The sequence below is a fragment of the Euleptes europaea genome, chromosome 14, assembly GCF_029931775.1.
Source record: "Euleptes europaea isolate rEulEur1 chromosome 14, rEulEur1.hap1, whole genome shotgun sequence".
NCBI classification, from domain to species: domain Eukaryota; kingdom Metazoa; phylum Chordata; class Lepidosauria; order Squamata; family Sphaerodactylidae; genus Euleptes; species Euleptes europaea.
In genome coordinates, this window is record NC_079325.1 from 59,274,353 (window position 1) to 59,297,106 (window position 22,754).

Below are 22,754 nucleotides of genomic sequence, written 5' to 3' on the forward strand. Positions count from 1 at the left end.
TAAAATCCCTAGAGTTCCAAAGGTCTTAACTAGTCTGCTAATGCTAAGTTCTGGGAAGCTATACACAAAGCTACGGGGCAAATTGTCTCAGGCGTTGTTATCTCGTTGCCTTAACAAAGTTTGGCTGCTACGCCTCCTGGGAAGTGTAGTTTCCATCCTGTATTTCGTTTGTTCGCCCCCGGAAGTTCGTAATGTACTGCCCGGGGGGAATCAACTTATTAAAGTGGCTGTCTGCTTTATCGGCTGAAGTTTCCTAAATTGAGCCCACTCAAAAATCTCGCCTTTTTGATGCTGCTCCTGAGGTCGACCGTCCTCTAAATATTTGCGACCGGGTTCTGTATCTTTCTTTGCCAGAGCTTAGCGCCACAGACCTCCGCCGCTGCAAGTCTCTGCCTCTACTCTCGAGTCGCTCGCCGCCGACGTTAATCGTCACCTCCGCCGAACGCCCCCGGCTCACGAGTCGCCGCCTCCACAAGCCTCACGGGTTGTCACCTCCGCCAAATGCTGCCGCCACACGAGTTGCTGCCGCCGCCATCGCAAGCCTCCACAAGTCGCCGGCCACTGAGTCCCTCGCCGCCAAGGCCGCCATTTCTTCTCCTTCGTCCCTCCAAACTTCACACAGGTAGGTCCTCCGGTGTTCCACAACGGAATTTAAAAGAAGAAAAATTAGTGATGTTATTAAGATAATATCTCTTTTTCTGTTTTTTCTGATTGCACGTAGCGTTATAAAGAAAAGGGGTAGTGTTATAAAGAAAAGGGAAAGAGGGAGGGAAAGGGGAAAGGGGAAGGGGGGTAATCGATTGGGAGGTCGGAATTATACAGGACTTGCCTGAAATTGCCTGCTGTTATGTCCTTACGCCCTTGTTGGGTAGCAACGTTCCTCCCCTCTAAAGAGAGTAGGGTGTAGTGAAGAAAATCTTCTGACCCAGGGCTAAAGCTTGAATTTTTAGCCACATAACAAGTATTTCATTCCCACTCCTGTAAGGTGTGGTCATCCCACCATCTTGCCCAACCAGAAGTCCTCCTTAGAAGGTTTTTAAGCAGAAGCTAGATGGCCATCTGTCAGCAATGGTGATTCTGTGAACCTAGGTGTCAAGAGTCATGCTTATTTCTGTTCACGTGTATCCATTGGTGTGTCTATTGGTTTTACTATTCAATGTATCTAATGGTTTTGCTGTTCAGATGAAGGGTTTGAACTGAGGTGTTCAAGCTGTCAGTAGTCCTGCTGTCCAGGCAGGCTCCTGACATGAGCTAGGCCCATTTCTGTTCATGAGTTTTCCTTTGGTTTTGCTTCTCTGAACTGTTCAAGCTTCCCCCTCTCCTTTCCTCTCCCCCTGCTCTGACCTTGAGTCTCTAGCAGGCAACTTCAGTATTATGGCCCGCTCACTCCCTGCTTCCTGCCAGGCACCGTTATCTCTTAATTCTCAGGCCGCTTGGTTTTGCACCTGGGATGACTCTGTGCTTAAAGTTATGCTTTGTAGTTTATTTTGTCATTAGCAGCTTTGAAAATGTGGATTGCTTATGCTGTATCCTGCTGCTCCTGAATAAACGTTTACCTGCTTTTGACCTGCCTGTCTGAGCGAGTGACTTTTTGGGATTGCCGAGGTTGGCTGGAGAACCTCACACTAGGCAGATCATTGGGGGGGGGGGGCAGGAAGGGTTGCATCCGTGCCCAGAGAAAATGCTGATCACCACTTTGGGGTCAGGAAGCAATTTTCCTCCAGGCCAGATTGGCCAGGGATCTTGGAAGGTGTTTTGCCATCTTCTGGGCATGAAGCAGGGCTCACTGGTGTGTGTGTGTGTTGTGTGGGGGGGGAGGTAGTTGTGAATTTCTTGCTTTATGCAGGGGGCTGAGCTACATGACCCTTGTGGTCCATTCCAGCTCTATGTTTATAAGACTCCTTGTGCCAAACTGATCTCAGAGCCAGACTGACCCCATCTCACCAGGTCAAGTGGGCTTCACCAGCCCGGACTCAGCTCTGGTCTGTGTCTTCCTCCACACGCAACTGACACAGTGGGGAGGGGGTGGCTGGTGGTGGTGAAAAGTACTGTCAAGTTGTAGCTGGCTTATGAAAGGTTTCCAAGGCAGGAGACATTGAGGTGGTTTGCCATTGCCTGCCTCTGAATAGTAAACCAAGCCTACCTTGGTAGTATCAACTGGTGCCGACCCTGCTTAGCTTCTGACAGGACCGAGTTCGGCTGGGCCATCCAGGTCAAGGCAGGTGGTAGCTAGCCAGGAGCCTGACCTCAGGGGAGATCGAAGGGAGGGATTTCACAAGGGAAGGGGGGCTCGCCTGGGGGCGGAGGAGGCGTTTCAGGTAGAGTGAGGACCGGAAAGGCCGGGCAGCGGGCTGATCGTTTTTGTCTTCCTCTCTCAAAGCAGGAGCGAAAGAGGGACTTTGTTCCTTTACCCCTCTGGCATCTGCCTTTTCTTTCAGGAAGTGAGGACGGAGTGCGGCTGCGCTGCTGCTTAGCCTGTTTTCGGCCTCCAGACCAAGGGTGAGGCTACAAAGACCGCATGGCTTCATCTCCAGTGAAAGAGACCCCGCAGGGCATCTGGGTGCAGAAGACGCCCTCTCCTTGGGAAGCCTTCCTGCCCAGTCCAAGGGAGGAAAAGGCCCCTTGCGCTCCGAGGCAAGCTCGGGGCTTCTTTCTGTGTGGGACTGAGCCCTGGCCCCAGCAGGGAAAACACCTCTGCCCGAAGCTGAAGGTCAACCTGGGCTCCTGACAGCGGCCGAACCTTGGTTGCCAGCCTCTGCGACGAGCCCACGTCTCCGGCACTCCCGCGCGGGGCTGCCCGTGGCGGCACCGCGGCTTCTTGGCAGGGCCTGGGCCGGCGGCGCGGGGGGCTTTTCTGCCGAGGAGGAGCGCAGCCGCCGGAGCGGGGGGGGGGGGTTGGTGGGCTCGCGCTCTCGGGGGGGGGGCTGGGGGCGCTTCCCTCTCCGCCTGCCGGCCCGCCCGCCGGCCCGGGCAGAGGCGGGACCGAACCCCGGGCGCCTCCGGTGGGGGAGGCGGCGCTCTGCACGCGCCCAGAGGGAGGGCGGCAGGGGGCCGGCGGGGCCTTTCGCGTCGGCGGGCAGAAAGCCGCCCGGGCTGCCCTCCCCTTTAAGGGCCGCCCGGACGAAGCGCTGCTGCCGCATCCCGGGCGCCGGCGAGGAGGAGGAGGAGGAGGAGGAGGAGGAGGAGGAGGAGGCGGCGGCGGCCGTGGAGTCCCGCGCCGCCTGGAGCCGCAGCCCTCGCCTCGCCCGCCCGCCCGGCCGGCCGGCCGGCCGGCCCCCGGCGAAGCAGCGCAGCATGAGGCGGCGGCGGCGGCTGGCGCAGCTGGTGCTCTTCTGCCCCTTCTCCGGGGCCCTGCAGGTGCGCGCGGCGCGGCGGGGGATGCGGGGGCTGCGGGATGCGGGGGCTGCGGGGCCGGCCTGCGCTCGGGGCTGGAGAAGCCGCGGGCGCGGCGGGACGGCGCGTCTGCCTGGCGGCCCGAGGGCGAAGCGCCCCTTGGCCCCGCGCCTCTTCGCCCCGCACCGGGCTGCCCGCCGCGGCGCTCGGCCTGCCTGGAAGCCGCGTGGCCGCCTGTGGCGGGGGGAGGGGGGGAGGCGCCCGCGCCCCCTCCCCCTCCCGGGCTTTCCCCCCTTTGCGGCATGGGCCCTCTCCTGCGGGCGGCAGAGCTGGGGAAAGGAGGGGGGCCGCAGGTTGTGCCGGTGGAGACCCCCGCATCGGACGAGCGGTGAAAGACTCTGGCGTTCTACGCCGCTGGGGCCTGGAGACCCCCCAGAATGACAGCCAACCTCCAGACCGCAGAGATGAGTTCCCTGGAGAGAATGGCTCTTTTGGCGGGTGGGCCCTGTGGCACTGTGTCCTGCCGAGGTCCCGCCCCAAACCCCAACCTCCCTTGGTTCCACCCCCAAACCTCCAGGAACTTCCCTGCCCAGAGTCGGCAACCCTAGCGTAGTGCCAGAGCAGCGGTCTTCAACTTTCTCTGGGCAAGGAGCCACCTTTAATTGCTTGTCATTTAAGCCTCCTTCTCTGAAAGTGAACTGGGGATGGAGGGACCAGTGGTGTGACCCCCCACCCCAAAGTTGGTAGACTAGGACCCACTAGTTGGGTGGGGAAGTTGGCTTGTGATATCTCCCGCCTGCCCCTATATTGTACAAAGCTTTTGCTGTAAACGTGAATACAGTGCTTTTTAAATATAGTGTAAATTCATGCTAGTTCCCTGGTTTTCTTGCATGTTGGGCCAGCTTTTAATTCTACCCTCCTGTGGTATTATGTGGAATGGGATCTGCTGGTCAGAGCAGCAAAAGATCAGACCCCCAAAGTCTCTTTGGGGCAGAATCCAGTCTTCTTGGAAGCTAAGAAGTTGAACAGGAAGGTATAATAGGTCCAGAATTTTTGAATTCATGAAAACAAACAGCTCACGCTCTTTTTAGGGAGGAGGGAAACAAATTTTGGGGAAATGTATATATTTACTATTTTATGTATCACTTTTTGTTGCTCAAAGTGGTTTACAATAAAATAAGTAAATCAAAACTGTCCAGAAACCTCAGGCATTAAAAATGACCACAGCACTATATGAAACTTTTTCTCATCAAATGTTAAATTATTTTAGTGCTTTAACAGCATAAAATGCATAATTTATAACAGTATATAATATTTGACATATGCATGGAATGTAGAAGTATTAATACTTAGCTTTCTACAAGCAAAACTGTGGATATCTGTGTGGCAGCTCTGGAGTTGCTGTGGCGGGGGGGGGGGTCTCTGTGTTGGGATATGCAAGTCTCAGCATCCAGTCATGAGAGAGTTAACTGCTTCTGTTAGTATGTAGCAAATAGGGCGTCAAGTCAAGCAGTTGATTCTAAAAGAGAGTTAAACTGACCTTGTGCTATATCTAGGTTCAGTTGTAGTTGATTTAGCCTTCCCATAGTGTAGGACTTATATTTAGTATGTTAGTTAAGGAATAAATCTTCATGTTTAAGCTAACATTTGTGTCTGTTATGATTTACTCTGGTAAATGTAATGTATAATATCCAACAAAAGGTTATGGGCCCAGATGCTGCAGGGGTGTGTATGTTAGCTTAGAGAGAAAGTGAGGCATTTTTTGGATTTATCAAGCAAGGAAGACCTCTTTTCTTTGCTAGAGCCTGCTGTGGGAGAATTTAAGCTCGCCCAAAGAATGGACAAAAGGGATTTTTTGTAGTGATACATTCCAAGGAGAAGAAAGCAAGCTGATCACAGTAAATTCAAACAGCGCACCAAAACTAAATGCAAGTATGGCCATAGCACAAACAGCCGTGAGTTTTCCCCATATCCCAAAAGCTAGCTGAAACCAATGATCAAATGTGGAGGAAAACAGTGCAGTATGCCTTAAAAATTCTGAAGGTGGAACATACAATTAAAAGATGATGTGCCCAATTCAGATGCAGAAAAAGAGGCTTTTCTGGAAGCTGACTGTAAAGCATACTTCATTCTAGTTACTTCCCTAAGAATAGAATGAATCATCCCTTGTAAATTCATGTAATTCTGCAAAAGATTTATGGGTGAAATTGGAAGAAAAATATTGCAAGAAATCTTGAAAACAAACACAACTTTTAAGGAGGAAACTATAACTTTAAACTGCAAGAAGGGGCAGATCTGTGTGCGCATCTGAATACCTTAATGGAATTAGTGCAACAACTGCAAGCAGCTGGAGAACCAATATCAAAGAAATAAATGCTACCATTTTGAATAATTTACCTAGTTCATATGCAGTTCAGACTGCTGTTTTGGAGACGAGATGAAATTGATGTTTCATACACTTTGAACTTTTAAAAAAATGAACATACAAAGATAAGTTTTAGAGAAATATCTGCGGAAAGTCTGTACTAAAGCTGAAGCATAGAAATAAAGACATTGTATGTTTTAAATGCCATAGAAAGGGGCATGTTGCAAGGCTGACTCTGCCAAACAAAGGAATGGAAGGGTACCTGGATCCCAAAGAAATGCCACCTTTAAAGTAAAATTTGTTACAGGAAAGCGTGAAGGCAAACTCCATCAGAAATGTTCTTATAGTGTTGGTGTTAAAAATTCAAATGAAATGAACTTCATAGAATCATAGAGTTGGAAGGGACCACCAGGGTCATCAAGTCCAACCCCCTGCACAATGCAGGAAATTCACAACTACCTCCCCCCCACACCTAGTGACCAGAAGATGGCCAAGATGCCCTCCCTCTCATCATCTGCCTAAGGTCACAGAATCAGCATTGCTGACAGATGGCCATCTAACCTCTTCTTAAAAACCTCCAGGGAAGGAGAGCTTACCACCTCTTGAGGAAGCCTGTTCCACTGAGGAACCGCTCTAACTTAGAAAATTCTTCCTAATGTCTAGGCGGAAACTCTTTTGATTTAATTTCAACCCGTTGGTTCTGGTCCGACCTTCTTGGGCAACAGAAAACAACTCGGCACCATCCTCAATATGACAGCCCCTCAAGTACTTGAACATGGTTATCATATCCCCTCAGTCTTCTTCTCTTCAGGCTAAACATACCCAGCTCCTTCAACCTTTCCTCATAGGACTTGGTCTCTAGACCCCTCACCATCTTTGTTGCCCTCCACTGGACACGTTCCAGCTTGTCTACATCTTTCTTAAATTGCGGTGCCCAAAACTGAACACAGTACTCTAGGTGAGGTCTAACCAGAGCAAAGTAAAGCCATACCACCACTTTGCGTGATCTGGACACTATACTTCTGTTGATGCAGCCCAAGACCATACTGTAGGCGCGATCCCAAACCATTCCTATGGGAGGGGAAAATGGGAGGAGCCTAAAGAGGGCAGGGTGGCCCCATAAACAGCTTTTTAAAGAGTTGAGAAGTAAAAAAGACTCATTTAGGAGTGGAAGGAGGGCCTCATAACCAAAGAGGAATATAAGCAAATAACTAGTGCTTGTAGGGAGAGTGTTAGGAAAGCTAAAGCTCAGTATGAACTTAGGCTAGCGAGACATGCTAAACGCAACAAAAAAGGGTTCTTTTCCTATGTACAGAGTAAGAGTAAGAACAAGGACAAGATAAGCCCATTGCGTGGACCGGAAAGTGAAATTGTAACAGGAGATGATGAGAGGGCAGAACTCCTCAATTCCTACTTTTCCTCAGTCTTTTCTTGCGAAGGAAGTGGTGCTTAACATGGCTTAAACAGAACACATGATGAGGGAAGGGTTTGTGGCCTAGAACTGGCATTGGGGTAGTGCACAAACACCTGGTTTCTTTAAATGAAACAAAATCCTCTGGGCCAGACGAATTGAACCCAAGGGTACTCAAAGAACTTGCAGATGTAATTTCGGAACCTCTGTCCATTATTTTTGAAAAGTCTTGGCAAACAGATGAGGTGCCAGACGATTGGAGGCGGGCAAATGTTGTTCCTATCTTCAAGAAGGGGAAAAAGGAGGATCCAGGTAACTACCGACCCATCAGCTTGACTTCTATACCAGGAAAAGTGTTCGAACAAATCATCAAACAGTCAGTCCTTGAGCATTTAGAAAGGATGGATCTGATCACTAAGAACCAGCACGGGTTTCTCAAGAACAAGTCATGTCAGACTTATCTCTTTTTTTGAGAAAGTTACTACCTTGCTGGATCAGGGGAATGCTGTAGACATAGTTTATCTAGATTTCAGTAAGGCTTTTGATAAGGTTCCACATAGTATTCTAGTTGACAAACTGGGAAAATGTGGGTTAGATCCTATTATTGTTAGATGGATCTGCAACTGGTTGACAGATCGTACCCAAAGAGTGCTAGTTAGTGGTTCCTCGTCCACTTGGAGAGAAGTGACTAGTTGAGTTCCTCGGGGATCTGTGCTGGGCCCTGTGTTGTTCAATATCTTTATTAATGATTTGGATGAAGGAATAGCTTATTAAATTTGCAGATGAAACTAAATTGGGAGGGGTAGCAAATACGGTAGAAGACAAAGCCAAGATGCAGGATGATCTTGACAGGCTGGAGAAATGAGCTAGAACTAATAAAATGCACTTCAACAAAGACAAATGTAAAGTTCTGCATTTAGGTAGGAAAAATCAAATGCGTAATCTTGGGGTCTTAATAGACCAAACACTGAACATGAGTCAGCAGTGTGATGCTGTAACTAAAAAGGCAAATGCAGTCTTGGGCTGCATCAACAGTAGTGTCCAGATCACGTGAAGTGATGGTATCGCTTTACTCTGCTCTGGTTAGACCTCAACTAGAGTACTGTGTTCAGTTTTGGGCACCACAATTTAAGAAAGATGTAGACAAGCTGGAACGTGTCCAGAGAAGGGCACCAAAGATGGTGAGGGGTCTGGAGACCCAAGTCCTATGAGGAAAGGTTGAAGGAGCTGGGTATGTTTAGCCTGAAGAGGAGAAGACTGAGAGGGGATATGATAACCATGTTCAAGTACTTGAAGGGCTGTCACATAGAGGAGGGTGCCGAGTTGTTTTCTGTTGCTCAAGGTTGGACCAGAACCAACAGGTTGAAATTAAATCAAAAGAGTTTCCGCCTAGACCAGGGATTCAGAACCTCAGGCCCGGGGGCCGTATGCGGGCCCCGAGGACATTTTTTGTGGCCCTCGGGAGCTCCGGGGCCCTGCCGGGGAGGAGGGGTGCAGGGCAGCCCTCCCCAAGGGTGTTCCTGGTGCTGCGGCTTACAGGGGCGCTGCGGCACCCTTTGGACCTCCTCTTGCCGGCTGTTGGTCGGCAAGAGGGGAGGGGGAGGGATGCTTCCCCCAAGGCTGCCCCCTACAGCCACGGTGTGCATTAACAACACGGCATATTGTAAGCCCTCTCACTGCCTGTCGGCTGTTGAGCAGTGGGGGGGGGGGAAGAGGCCGGCGGCTCCTGGCGGCAGAGCATGTATGCGGGAACCAATCGAGCTTGGTGGGGGGAGCTTTTGTGGACTCTGGGGGAAGAGGGTATGGAGACTGGAGCCCAGTCGCATGGGGTTCTGTGCGCCGCTGTGTGTGTGTTGGGCGGGGAGGCTGGGGCCTGGTAGACGGGGCCGGCGTGTGCAGGTGTGTGTGTGTGGGGGAAGGCTTTTCTCTCTTTTCTTCCTCTTTTTCAGTCATTCTTTCTCCTTTCTCTCCCTCTTTTTCTCTTTCTTCGTCTCCCTCCGTCCTTTTCTTTCTTTCCCTCCATCATTTTCTTTCTTTCTCCCCCTCTCTCCATTTCTTTCTCCCTTTCTTTCTCCCTCCCTCCCTTTTCCTCTTTCTCTGTCTTCCTTCCTCCCTTGCCGATCAACTGTGGGCTGTGCCCCCCTGGTGCCTCGTTTGCTCGGGCCCACCACTGGCTGCCCTTTCGCCTGGGAGGGGGGAGCGGGGGCACCCTGCAGGCCTTCTCTGTGTGGCCTCCCCTGGGGTTGCCAACATCCAGGTGGTGGCTGGAGACTTGGCAACCCTAGCCTCCCCCTCCCACCAGGAGATCTACACCTGGTATGGCCCCTGAATGATGTCATAAATGTGCAAATGGCCCTTGGCAGGAAAAAGGTTCCCCACCCCTGAGCTAAATGATCAAGATAGTCATTGGATAAAAGGACACAAATAATTGCTTATTCTGATTTAACAGAAGAAAATAAAAATCTATTGACACTCTTCAAATACCTTCAAATTAAGAACTACATAAACATATTCGTTAAAAAGGGTAAGTTAACACTACAATCCCTGAATGAGTTTTAAAAATTGGTAGTCTCAGGTAAACTATGAGTAAGATTTACACCATTTTATTACAGAAAAGCAGAATAACAATAAATAAACATCAAGAGAAGTGGAATAAGAAGCTTGGCTACATGTTGGATGATGATAAATGGGAATTTATATTCACAAAAGGTTTAAATTTCACAATATGTTTATCAGAGAGAATCTATATAAAATGGTATATATGTGGCATCTATTCCCTATCAGTATACAGAAAATGTCAAACTTAAAGGAAGACACAAATAAATGTCGGTTTTGTAAGAGGGATAAGGCAGATTTTCACCATATGTGGTGGGTGCACTAGAGCTACAGTTTATTGGGAAAATGTGATAAATACAATATATAAAGGTCTGGAAATAGAAATACCCATGAATCCAGAAATAATTTTGTTAAACTGTTTACCAACTATGAGTAAGAAACTTCTTGGTGTATTCCTCCATAGCAAGGATAAATTTTGCCAGACGCTGAAAAGGAGCGAACTCTCAAAGCTTTAATAGTTGGTTCGACAAAGTAAGAGAGATCTGTGTTGATTAAATTAACTTACTATCAAAATAACAAAAACATCGAGGAATTGGATAGAATATGGAACCCCACTATATCCAGGATGGAGAACACGCTTAAAAGTTTAGATTCTGTTGGTGGTGGTTCATAAAGACAGGGATTATTTAGAAAGTTATATGTTTTATAAGTACTGTTTGTTAAGAAGGTTGTTTTTTTAATGATGTATTTTTGTAAATTTATATATAAATTGAATGCTCTCATTCAAGTTGTGAACACGCGTGGCCCATAAGACCTGGATATAGAAGCCTCCAGTCTGTGCAGAAACTACTTAAAGATTGTGGAATTAAGGCATGTGAATGGAAAAGTGTTGTGAGATCTGTTTGAAGGCAAAAGGTACAGCACCAAACTTTAAAGGTCATTAGACTGAGCATAATGAAGAGTTGTTAAAGCAAGTTCATACAAATCTGATTGGTCCTTTCAGTGCTTCAACTGGAGGAAACAAATATGTATTGACTTTCATGGATGCTGGAAGTCACTTTGCATATGTTTATTTTATCAAATCTAAGGATCAAGTGTTGGAAAAATTTAAAGTGTATATTGCAGCTGTGAAAAACAAGTTTAGCAAGGCTCCAGAGGTGTTATTTACTGATAATGGGACTGAATATTGTAGCAGAGAGTTCCAAAGTTTCTTGGAGCAAGAGGGAATAGAGCACAATAAGAGTGTAGCATATTGCCCTCAGCAAAATGGGTCTTTAAAACGTCTCAATAGAAGTATACAAGTGATGGCACGCTGCCTACTACTCCAAGCTGGCTTACCTGAGCCCTGCTGGGCAGGAGCAGTGAACACAGCTGTGTACCTTTACAATAGCGTTCCCTACAAAGCAACAGGAAAAACTCCCATTTGAACTATGGCATGGGAAGAAGCCAGGTTTAAAACATTTAAAAGCATTTGGATCTAAAGTCTTTGCTCATGTACCCAAGGAAAGGGGGAAACTAGACCCCAGAGCTGAAGAGGGAATCCCTGTTGGATATGCTCCAAGTGGGAGAGGCTATCATGTTATAGATTCTAAAACCCTTTTAGTCAAAGAGTGCAATGTAGTACATGTAGATGAAAGCAATATACTCCAATCTTCCAAGCAAATGGATCCCACAGAGCAAACTAGCCCTGAAACTAAAAAAGTCTCTTTTACAGATATGGCTGGATGGCTGCCTACCTGGACTATCAATCAGAGCGAGATCCCTCAATCAGAAAGGGAAGCAGGAGAAACTGAGCCTGAGGAAACAGAGAATATTCTGAGGCGATCAGAGAGAAGCAATAAAGGAATGGCACCAAAGAGATATTCTTTCCATAACAATGTACAACATGTAAATGAACCTTCAAGCTGCATATTGCTTTAATGACAGAACTGTCTACACGTGAAAAGGACATATGGATAAAAGCAGCACAGGAAGAATTTAAATCTTTGCAGAAGAATCAAACATGGACATTTACTAAACTACCACCTGGGAGAAAAGCTATTGGATGCAAGTGGGTGTTCAAAAATAAACAGAATACTGATGGAAAAGTTAAGAAATATAAAGCGCATCTAGAGGCAAAAGGGTTTATACAGAAACCTAGGACTTTACTGAAACTTTTGCACCTGTTGTCAAGTACACCTCCATCAGGACATTACTTTGTATAGGAGCATCAAGAGAACTACGAGTTGAACACCTGGACATTAAAACAGCATTTCTCAATGGAGAGTTGTCTTAGGAGATCTACATGGAATAACCAGAGGGTTTTCAAGAAGGAAAAGAGAATCTTGAGTGCAAACTTGAAAAGAGTATTTATGGGCTTAAACAGCCAGCGAGAGTGTGGAGTGAAAAATTAACTATGCTGCTACAACGTCAAGGCTTTAAACAAGGAAAAGCAGAATCCTGCCTATTTTCGAGACTGAAGAATGCAGAATATCAGTATATGCCGACCTATGTTGATTTACTACTATGCTGTAAAAATGAAAAGGGTAAAAAAGAAATCATGCAAAATGTAAATGAAGTAGAAGTGAAACAACTGGGAGAAGTGAGCCATTACCTTGGAATACAAATCGAGAGAGACAGAGATGGAAGTTTCCTGTTAAACCAGAGACAACAAAATTATGGACCTTGTTGAATCCCTAGGTCTGAAGGATGCCAATGGAGTGAGCACTCCACTTGAATAAGCTTACCTTAAGCTGAAGGATGGAACTTTACTCAAGAGCAATCAGCAGTATTGAGAAGCAATTGGCAAGCTCCTGTATCTAAGTACTGTATGTAGACCTGACATTTCAGCAGCTGCTGGAATCCTGTGTAGAAAGGTGGGTTTGCCAAATCATCATGATTGGAATGCTATAAAGAGGCTAACTAGATATCTCAAGCAGACTGCTGAACTAAAGCTGAAGATCCCATCTTCAGAGAAGAGTTGGTTTTTATATGCAGACTTTCTCTAGCACTTAAGGGAGACTCAAAACGGCTTACAATCACCTTCCCATCCCCACAACAGACACCCTGTGAGGTAGGTGGGGCTTAGAGAGTTCTAACAGAGCTGTAACTTGCCCAAGGTCACCCAGCTGGGTTCGTGTGTAGGAGTGGGGAAACAAATCGTTTACCAGATTAGCCTTCGCCACTCATGTGGAGTGGGGAATCAAACCCGGTTCTCCAGATTAGAGTCCACCGCTCCAAACCACCACTCTTAACCACTATACCACACTGGTTGAATATATGGGTACTGATTGGGGCGAAGAAAGGACATTATAAATCAACTAGTGGATACCTGTTCTATTGTGGAGACAATCTAATTAGTTGGACAAGTAAAAAGCAATCAATAGTTGCCAAGTCAACAACTGAGGCTGAGTGTATTATCTGCTTCAAATGCGTGCAGTGAACTGGAATGGTTAGTATATTTACTAAAGGACTTTGGCATAGATGAACCTAAACCTATAACTCCATTTCAAAGACAACCAGGCATGCATCATTTTATCAAAAAATGAAGACATCAAAGGAAGAAGTAAACACATTGCTATCAGATGTTCTTCTGTGAGAGAGATGCAGCAAGGACTAATTAATGTTGACTACTGTCCTTCTGAAGAGATGGTTGCTGACATACTTACCAAGCAGTTGACCAGAAGAAAGTTCAAAAACCAATGCAAGAGACTAAACTGCAATACTTTGATAGCTGATACTTGAGAAGGGATGTTGGGATATGCAAGTCTCAGTATCCAGTTGTGAGAGAGTTAACGGTTTCTGTGTATGTAGCCTATAGGGCATCAAGTAAATCAGTTAATTCTAAAAGGGAGTTGTTAACTGTCCTTGTGCTATATCTAGGTTCAGTTGCTGTAGTTGATTTAGCTTTTCCATAGTGTAGGACTTATATCTAGTATGTTAGTTAAGGAATAAATCTTCATGTTTAAGCTAACATTAATGCCTGTTATGATTTACTCTGCTAAATGTAATGTATAATATCCAACACTCTGGGGCAGCTGGGGCTGAACCCTGAGGGGAGATTCCAGGCTGCCCTTTCCCCACGCGGAGCACCTCCCCACAGAACCTGCACACACCAGCGTGGAAGGACAAAGCCCTCCAGAGGGTGCGTCTTTGTCACAGGAACAGAATCTTTCTTCCCACCCCCCACTCCACCACAAGCAAGAGCCCAGGAAAAGCCGGGCCAAGCCCCGGGGCTCCTTTCCAGAGCCACAAGGGGGGGGGAGTTCTCTTTGCCCCCCTTAAGCTGAGGCTGGCTCAGCCCCTCCATCCAGTGTGGTTCCTTGGGCTCTGATTGGCTGATGGTCACTGGGATTTGCATGAGGCCTAAATCACAAGGATTGGTCTGGAGACCTGGAGGAGTGGCAGGACTTTTAAGGATGATGCCACAATATCCAACTTTGGGTTGGGGGGGGGGGGAGAGTTGCAAACAGGAGGAGGCCTTATAGCACACAGATCTTGGTTTTCACCACCTGAAAGGTAGGAAGAAGAGAGCCAGTGGGTACAGTGGTTAGAGTGCTGGACTAGGATCTAGGAAACTCAGGTTCGAATCCCCCTCTGCCATGGAAGCTCGTTGAGTGTCCTTGGGCCCATCACGCACTCTCTCAGCCTAGCCTACCTCACAGGATAGTTATGAGGATAAAATGGAGGCTGGGAGAATGATGTAAGCTGCTTTTGCGTCCCCCTTGGGGAGAAAAGCAAGATATAAATTAATAAATGTATATACCAAATAAATGATAAACCAAAAAACAGAAAATGGAAAACAATTTTTGTAGTGAAGAAGGGCATGTACTACGACAAAACAGTATCATGAAGTCACAAAAGGACTAACAATATATTTTGATATCAAGCTTTGTAACATTGAAAACACTGAACTTTCCAATAATTTATTATCGTTACATATTATAGCACATTAAATGTGACTAATTTTGTCCACAATTATATATATACATCAATGAACATCAACAATTATATATATACGTCCATAGTATTATCATGTATCTAATTTCCAACTGGGCCACAGGGTATATAGATCAATAGATCCACACAATGGAGCTAGGGACAGATGGGGGAATTTCTCTACAAACTTGAAAGAGTCCCAAATTTGCAGAAAATCTGAAACCTAAAGAAAAGGGGGAGGGGAATTAAAACCTACCAAATAATAGAGTCAATTGATTCTTGTAGGTTATCCGGGCTGTGTAACCGTGGTCTTGAAATTTTCTTTCCTGACGTTTTGCCAGCAACTGTGGCAGGCATCTTCAGAGTAGTAACACTGAAGGACAGTGTCTCTCAGTGTCAAGGGTGTAGGAAGAGTAATATATAGTCAGAAAGGGGTTGGGTTTGAGCTGAGTATTGTCCTGCAAAAGTATTGTCCTGTAAGTATCAAGATAATGTGCTAATGAGGGTATGGTATGTTAATATGGAACCATTGTATCCTGAAGTGATCTGTTAATGTGTGTAATCCAAAACTAATCTGTATGGCTATTGTTGAATGTTGTCTTTGTCTGGAGGTTTTTCAGGGCAGGAAGCCAAGCCTTATTCATTCTTAAACTCTCCTCTTTTCTGTTAAAGTTGTGCTGATGTTTATGAATTTCAATGGCTTCTCTGTGCAATCTGACAAACTAGTTGGTAGAATTGTCCAGTCTTTCAGTGTCTTGGAATAAGACCCTGTGTCCTGTTTGGGTCAGTCCATGTTCAGCCACTGCTGATTTCTCAGGTTGGCCAAGTCTGCAGTATCTTTCATGTTCTTTTATCCTTGTTTGTATGCTGCGTTTTGTGGTCCCGATGTAAACTTCTCCACAGCTGCAAGGTATACGATATACTCCTGCAGAGGTGAGGGGGTCTCTTTTGTCTTTTGCTGATCATAGCATTTGTTGTATTTTCTTGGTGGGTTTAAACACTGTTTGTAGGTTATGTTTTTTCAAAAGTTTCTCCTATCAGTGACTCCTTTAATAAATGGCAAGAATACCTTTCCTATGGGAGACTGTTTTTCCTCAGTTTTCTGTTTTTTGTTTGATGTAATGGCCCTTCTGATTTCATTCTTGGAGTAGCCGTTTGCTAGCAGTGCGTGATTTAGATGATTAGTTTCTTCCTTGAGAAACTGTGGTTCACAGATCCGTCTTGCACGGTCCATTAATGTTTTGATTATTCCTCTTTTCTGTCAAGGGTGGTGGTTGGAGTTTTTGTGTAAGTAGCGATCTGTGTGAGTTGGTTTCCGGTAGACCTTGTGACCTAACTCATCCGTAAAACAAACTTTCAGTTCCAAAGTTGAGGGGGAAAGTCTTCAGGAAAAAAATGGACTATATTGGGATTGGTGGGTTGTACCCAGGTACAGACTTGGCTGGAGCTCATTGGAGACAGGGTAAAGTGCAGAGCAGACCAGTGATGGATCTAGGGCCAGATCCCAGCTCAAATATCTGTTGGTTCCCCTATATCGGGTCAGTCAGCAACCTTTTATAATTAAAGAACCAGATGCCCTCACAATTCTGAGCAACAAAGAGACAGTATAAGAGAGCCTGTCAGCATAACATTCAAGACTTTGGGTAATTGACTTATTGATTTTTTTCCCTGTAGAATTTTTATTGACAAGAAAAATTTTAACAATAAAATTGAAAGTAAAAGTCTCCTTCCCTCCCTCGTGTTAAGTGCCCCCCCCCATTGTGACTTCCGGAGAAGTACCACTTAGCTTTATATAATCCATTATATAAAGGTCCCAGGTTATATAGAGGTCCCAGGTTCAACCCCCGGCATCGCCAGTTAAAGGGACTAGGCAGATAGGTGATGCGAAAGACCCCTGCTTGAGACCCTGGATAGCCAGAAAGAGGGGCCATGGCTTAGTGGTAGAGCATTTGCTCGGCATGCAGAGGGTCCCAGGTTCAATCCCCGGCATCTCCAGTTAAAGGGAACTAGGCAAGTAGGTGATGTGAAAGACCTGTGCCTGAGGCCCTGGAGAGCCGCTGCCGGTCTGAGTAGACAATACTGACTCTGATGGACTTTGATGGTCTGATTCAGTATAAGGCAGCTTCATGTGTGTTCATATGTATTATTTATTTTATTTCCCTTTACTACAGTATTTTATTTACATCTCTTTCACAATCTTCATAAAATCAATCTTTGCCGTGTTAGCCCAATGTACAAAGGCCTTATGCCGATCTCTTTTAAACTCTTCTACATCATTCCCATGTAGACTATTAGTTAATTTGGCCATTTGTACAAAGTATAATAGTTTATCTCTCCAGTCCTTTAAAAGAAGCCTAGTTTCTCCCTTCCAGGTTTTAGTTATTAATATTCTTGCAGCCGCAAAGCTATAGCAAATTGTCTTATCTGCCTTCTCCATTCCTTTTGGTAAAAGGCCTATTAGGCAGGGTTCCGATTCCAATTTTATATTTCCATAAATCAAATTGTTAGTTTCTCTTATAACCTTTTTCCAAATTTTAAAAACTAATTTACACGTCCACCAAGCATGGAAAAATGTGCCTCTTTGGGCATTAACGCATGGGCAGAATGTTCCTGGTTCGCTCCTCTGTTATCCCACAATATTTTAATCCCACAATATTTAAGTCTGGATAATCAAACGCATGATGCCAGCCTATCCCACATTAAGTCTGAAACAAGTAGCTGCTGGAGGCTCCCCGTGCGTTTGAACCAACCATATAATGTGGGATAGTTCGCAATGCGGGATAGCAGGGGAGTGACATCGCCCAAGGATTGGCTGAGGAGTAATCCAATCAAAGGGCGATTCTCTCCCTTTTTTTTTTCTTTGAACGCCAGCGTTCCGGTATACCATCGTCTCAACCTGTCAATTAAAAAAAGGCGGGACGGGAGACCGGAAGCAGCAATTGCTCGCACAGGAAAGGGGGCGGGACGGGGGACGGGAAGCGGCAATTGCTTGCGCAGGGAAGGGGGCGGGACGGAGGAGACCGGTAAGGAGCATTAGTAGCGAGCTAGCCGAGTAATTACACGCACGTCGGCGTTCCGGTAATGTAGCGGAATTAAAAAAAAGTAGCGGATTAGAACCGAAAAGATCGCTATAAACCAGGGATTGATTAACCCGGGTTTTTTTGCCTTAATTCGCGACTAAGGTGGGTCCGATGCGCAGCCCTTGGACGGTCGTGCGTGTGGACCATGGAGATTCGCTACTATTAAGGCACAAAAGCGAGACAAATTGGCCGTGCGTTAAGCCCCTTTGTTCCTTACATCTCCAACATTTATTGGAGATAGATTTGTCAATTTTGGCCAATATCTCTGGAGTTATATACCATCTATAAAACATCGTATACATATTCTCTCTTATGCTACTAGCAATTGTAAATTTAAATTCTTTTTTCAAAAGTCTTTCCCAATCTTCCAGATGAATATTGTGTCCTATGTCTGTTGCACATGCAATCATGACCTTTTTGACTCTCTCTTGCTCTAGGTTATAGTCTAATATCAGTTGGTATATTTTGGAAACCAAACCTTTATTTTCCGATTCTAATATTATCTCCAAGGTTGATTTCTTATTTATAAACCCTAACCTTTGATCTTTTTGGAATATATAATTTAATTGGAAATATCTAAACCAATCTAAAATACCTAGTTCTTCCTTACTCTTTAATTTCCATTGGCCATTTTCATACTGTACATATTCTAATGGAAACATCAAAAGTGGCCCACTGTTCCCTTCTCTCGTCTCCCCCCCCCCATTTTTTTTCCATCTCTGATGAATTTATGACTGACTCTGGCTTTCTGTTTCTCTAGAGCCGTCTTCCTGGCATCAAGGTGAAATACCTTTTCCTTGCCTGGCTGGGCATTTTTGTGGGCAGCTGGGTGGTCTACATGCATTATTCTTCTTACTCCGAACTCTGCCGAGGACACGTCTGCCAGATGGTCATTGTGAGTGTTTCTCTTCTCTCTCTTCCAAATTCACAAACGTTTCTGAGGATTCGGAGAAGAGTTGGAGTGTGTGTGGGTGTTGGGGGGTGTATGTGAGTGAGAGGGAGGAAGCAACTCATGGTGGGCAAAGCAGGGAGAAGCAGTCTTGGGAAGAGGAAGCAAAGGAACGTGTGTTACCTGCAGGTTGCAGGGGGGACGACTGGTCTGCCATGCCTGGCTTTGAAGTGGCTATTAGTAAGCATTGAACCTTCTGCCCTTGATTCATTGTGCGCACAGAAATGATTCCCCAGGATGGGATAGATTCCACCCAGGTTTCCAAGTAGGCAAGTCAGGCCTGGTTGAACCCCTGCTGGCAAAGAGCTTTCAGCGGGGCTTTGCCCTCGAGTGGCATCTTGCTGCAGTGGGCAGCCAGGTGAGGCTGAGAAGGGTGCAGCTGTTGGGGTCGCTGGCTTCTATCAGGAGGCTAGAGGAAGGCATCGGTTTCCCAAAGGAATCTTGGTGGGCCTTGCAGAGGCATAACTTCATACCCAGTCAGGCCTCAGGATATCCCTGCATGCTCCCCCCGGGAAGACTGACCCCTCTTCATTCTTTTTTTCTCTGCCTTCCTGAGGCAATTTCAGATGCTGGGGGCGGGGGGAGGCTGAGTTTTGTGCACTTTGTTGTAAGGGTCATCTGGGCAGAAGGAGTCTTACCTTGAGGACCAGGCATTTAGTAATCCATTAAAACCTTTTGGGATGAGCATCTTTTCCCTTCTCTCCAGTTGTAGTGTGGTGGTGACGAGAGAAGGGAACAGTGGGCCACTTTTGATGTTTCCATTAAATTTAGAGGGGGAGGGGGAGAGCAGGGTTCATTTCGGCCTCCAACAGTAACTCATGAATGCCTGGGGGCTCCTTCACCATCTCTTGGGTGACAGAGAGGACTGGCCATAAAGCTGTGGACTGTGGTAGTTATTAGACTGTTTTCAAAGCCCCCCACCTCCAGTTTGGTCTGAAGAGCTTCCTGCTGTCCCCTCAGGATGGCTCCGTCTCCAGGCCCAGCATTCAGGCCTGGCCTTTGCCAGGACTCTTCAGAGGCTGTCTCAGGGTTAAGAGAGAGGCCTCCTGGGTTGCTCTCTTCCTTTGCCCTTCTCTTGACAGTGCAAGATTTATTCCTGGTTTTGGAATGCCAGTAGGGCATCCTGGACTCCCAGCTCTCTGCTAAGGGCAGGATCCCTGGCAAATCCTGTCCACATCCTGCAGAGAGCAGCTGCATCTCTTGTGCAGCACATAAGGGGTGATGCATGCAAAGGAGCTCAGCTGCACACTGCAGGGGGAAGGAGCAGTCATACCAGACTTCATCTCACTGCGCCTACATTCTTATTGGTTTAGATGGAGGAAAGGTCTACCAAGAGGTGCTCTGCATGACAACAATGAATGGAGTCTGCATGTTGAGAGAGGGTGTTTCTTGCTGAGGGTCACAAGCAAGTGACCGCCAGTGGCCTCTGGATAAACTCAGTTCTTCCTGATTTTCTCATTAGTTTCGATGTCTCAAAAGGGTTAGACAGATTCATGCTGGTGAGGTTTGTCTGAGGTTAGTGTTCACGATAATTAAATGGCACCTCCACATAACTGAGGCAGCCTACCTCTGCCTGGTAGGGCATGGTCTTCACCTTCATAACAGTTGCTGCTGTAAATAGAGATGAAGGTTGGGTCTGAACTAGCAGGGCTCTGAAGACTCTGACTGATCAGCCATGCCTGAGAAGCTGCGGCTGTGCTCCAGAGAAGTTGATTGGGCAGCAGGGTGGCTGGTCACAAGCTTGATTAGACTTTCAGGAGTCTGCATTGAGGAGTGAGCTGGAGCAGAGGTGAGTTCCCAGCCCTGAGGCCTCCTTAAGTGGCTGCAGGCTCTGGTGCAGCAGCCAGTGGGGAAATGCTGAGGCAGTCTCTGACAGTGCCAAGAGGGGGGAGCCAGGCAGTCTGAGGGGAAGGCCCTCCTTTTAGGGAGGCAGCTGTGTGGGCACCGTTGTCCTGCTGGCTCTGAAGATCACTGTGGTGGTATAGACTGGAAATGCAGGGGAACCTTTGGGGCTGATTGGAATCTTAGTCTTTCATGCTGGAGAGAAAAGTTCCAAAATGTGAGTCAGACTTACACATTTTTGTCCAAGAAATGCAACTCTTGTACTCATTTGTATACTAGCTAATCATGTATGCAATTAATCTTCTGCAAAAGCATGTTCAATATAAATCAGGGAAAGCGCTGGTAGATGTGGGTGGGGAACCTGGCTGGGGGCTGTGAGGGGCAGCCACAGAAGGGCTGCACTTCCTCAGAGCTGAACTCTTCTGCAGTCTTTGCTTGTGGGATTTCAAGTGTATCTGCCAGATGCTGATTGTGCTCACATGGTAAGAGATTCTCCTTTCCCATCATTGTAGCTGTGGATCCAGAGCATTTACACTGACACTCCACATAGGAATTTTGTGCTCACTTTCCCCCAACAGTGACCATTTTCCTTGCCCTGTGGTACCATAGGAGGAAAGTGCATTTTTCAAATGCACTTTAAAAAATTCTAATTGCTATATATATCATGATAATGTTCTAACAATTTATTGCCCCAGTCTAATAGTTATTCTGAATTCCCAGAGATATAAGGGAGAAGGTGCATCAAAATAACAGAAAGGATGATCTGTTTAAAAAAGTCTGTTTAAAAATGAAAGTGGGGGAATCAGAGAAGCTACTAGATTGTGGCAATACCTTATGACATTACAATGTTATGATGTTCTTGCAATTACCTTTTTTTTTTTTTTTTGCAAAAAAACTCTCCAGAGATATGGCAGACAAAGTGGCAGCCATAGTAGGCGGAGACAAGGAAAATGGCATTGGTGTCGGTGGGACCTTTAAAAATTTTCACTTTTCCATCCACATGGCAGTCAAGTGTTTGACTCTGCAATCTGCTTGTGCTTCAGTTGAGTTTGGAAAGCGAGTTTAAAACCTATTTACCAGAATGCTCATTTGCATTACAAGTACCTCTTCCTCTCCTTTCTGTTCTGCATGGTTTTGGTTCAGAAATTAACATGAATAGCAGGTTCAGAGGTGCTTATGAAAGTCCTGCGTGCTCTTGCTTGCACTTAGTGGACTTTACTTGCAGGAGATGGGCGCAGGTCTCTGTCTTTCCTTGGCATGCTGGAATGGCTGCCTTCCTCAGAACTCTTTGGTTCGGCAGCCCACCTCAAGGTGAGTGTGTGTTGGGGGGAGTTCAGCTTCCTCCCTAAAGAAGCCTGATCATCCCTGGTATCAGCAAGGCCCTCCTGTGCACCTCACACCTGCTGAGATGTCTGCGTTGTTGTGGAGCCTCTTCCAGGTTCCCGGCCTCTTCCTTCCTCTCCCCTTTTTGCCCTGTGCAATAGGAGGAACCCATGGAGGGGAGCTGCTCCTCAACTCTTCTGCAGGAACTGATAGGAGTCAGGCCAAGGAGCCAGAAAGGAGTGGAGGTCTGTTGCCAGAACGGGACTTGGAACGGAAGCCGGAGCCTGAAGTGCAGCCAGCAGAGAGGCTTGTTCCATGGCAATAGCTGGTAGCCAGGCTTCTGTATCTGCCTGGCCCAGAGGCTCCATGCTGTTCGCCAGTCAACATCTACTCCTTTCTGCAGCTCAAAGGGGCTTCAAGGCTGGACCAAACAGCCCCCAGATGTTCCACAAACGTTGAGCACAGAATTTTGATTGGCACCTGTGGAAAGAGGGCTGCCACAGTGTTGGTCTTGTCCTCCCCACCTGCTTCATTGATATGCCAAGCGCTTACTGGACTGGACCTAGTGGAGTGAAGTGAGTGGAAGAGGAGGCATGCCAGTGCTTGGATCAGAACCCCTGGAGACCCTTGGCAGCCAGATGGGTATGCTTTGCCCTGAGGGAGGCAGCTAACGGAGGGCTCTTTGGGATGGTTCAGTGAGTGAGCAGGGCTCCCAGCTGCCGGTGGCTGCTGGTCCAAGAGGGAGTAGGGGCCTTGAAGCAGAAAGGTGCACACGGACGAACGGCTCCCCTCTCCTAACTAACATGAAGCTGTGGCATCAGCTTGCAGTTGCCCTGTGTAGGGCACAGCAGATTGGGGGCTGAGGGCAGAATCCCAGCCAGTGGGGCTTTCTCAGCTTAAAAAACCAAAATGTGTAGTTTGTCCTTTGGGGCCGGAAGGTTTGGAATGAGTCACAGGGCCTGGCATGTTCACTCACCT

General features: G+C 46.8%; 1 protein-coding gene across 1 annotated transcript in view; it reads left to right on the forward strand.

Annotated features, from left to right (window-relative positions):
- Positions 1-3,269: 3,269 nt before the first annotated feature.
- DIPK1B (divergent protein kinase domain 1B) overlaps positions 3,270-22,754 on the forward strand; it is a 31,210-nt gene continuing 11,725 nt past the window's right edge. Inside the window, exons 1-2 of the mRNA XM_056860708.1 lie at positions 3,270-3,357; positions 18,423-18,557. Coding sequence (XP_056716686.1) covers positions 3,295-3,357; positions 18,423-18,557 — 198 coding nt within the window. The 5' untranslated portion in view covers positions 3,270-3,294. The remainder of the gene's footprint in view (positions 3,358-18,422; positions 18,558-22,754) is intronic.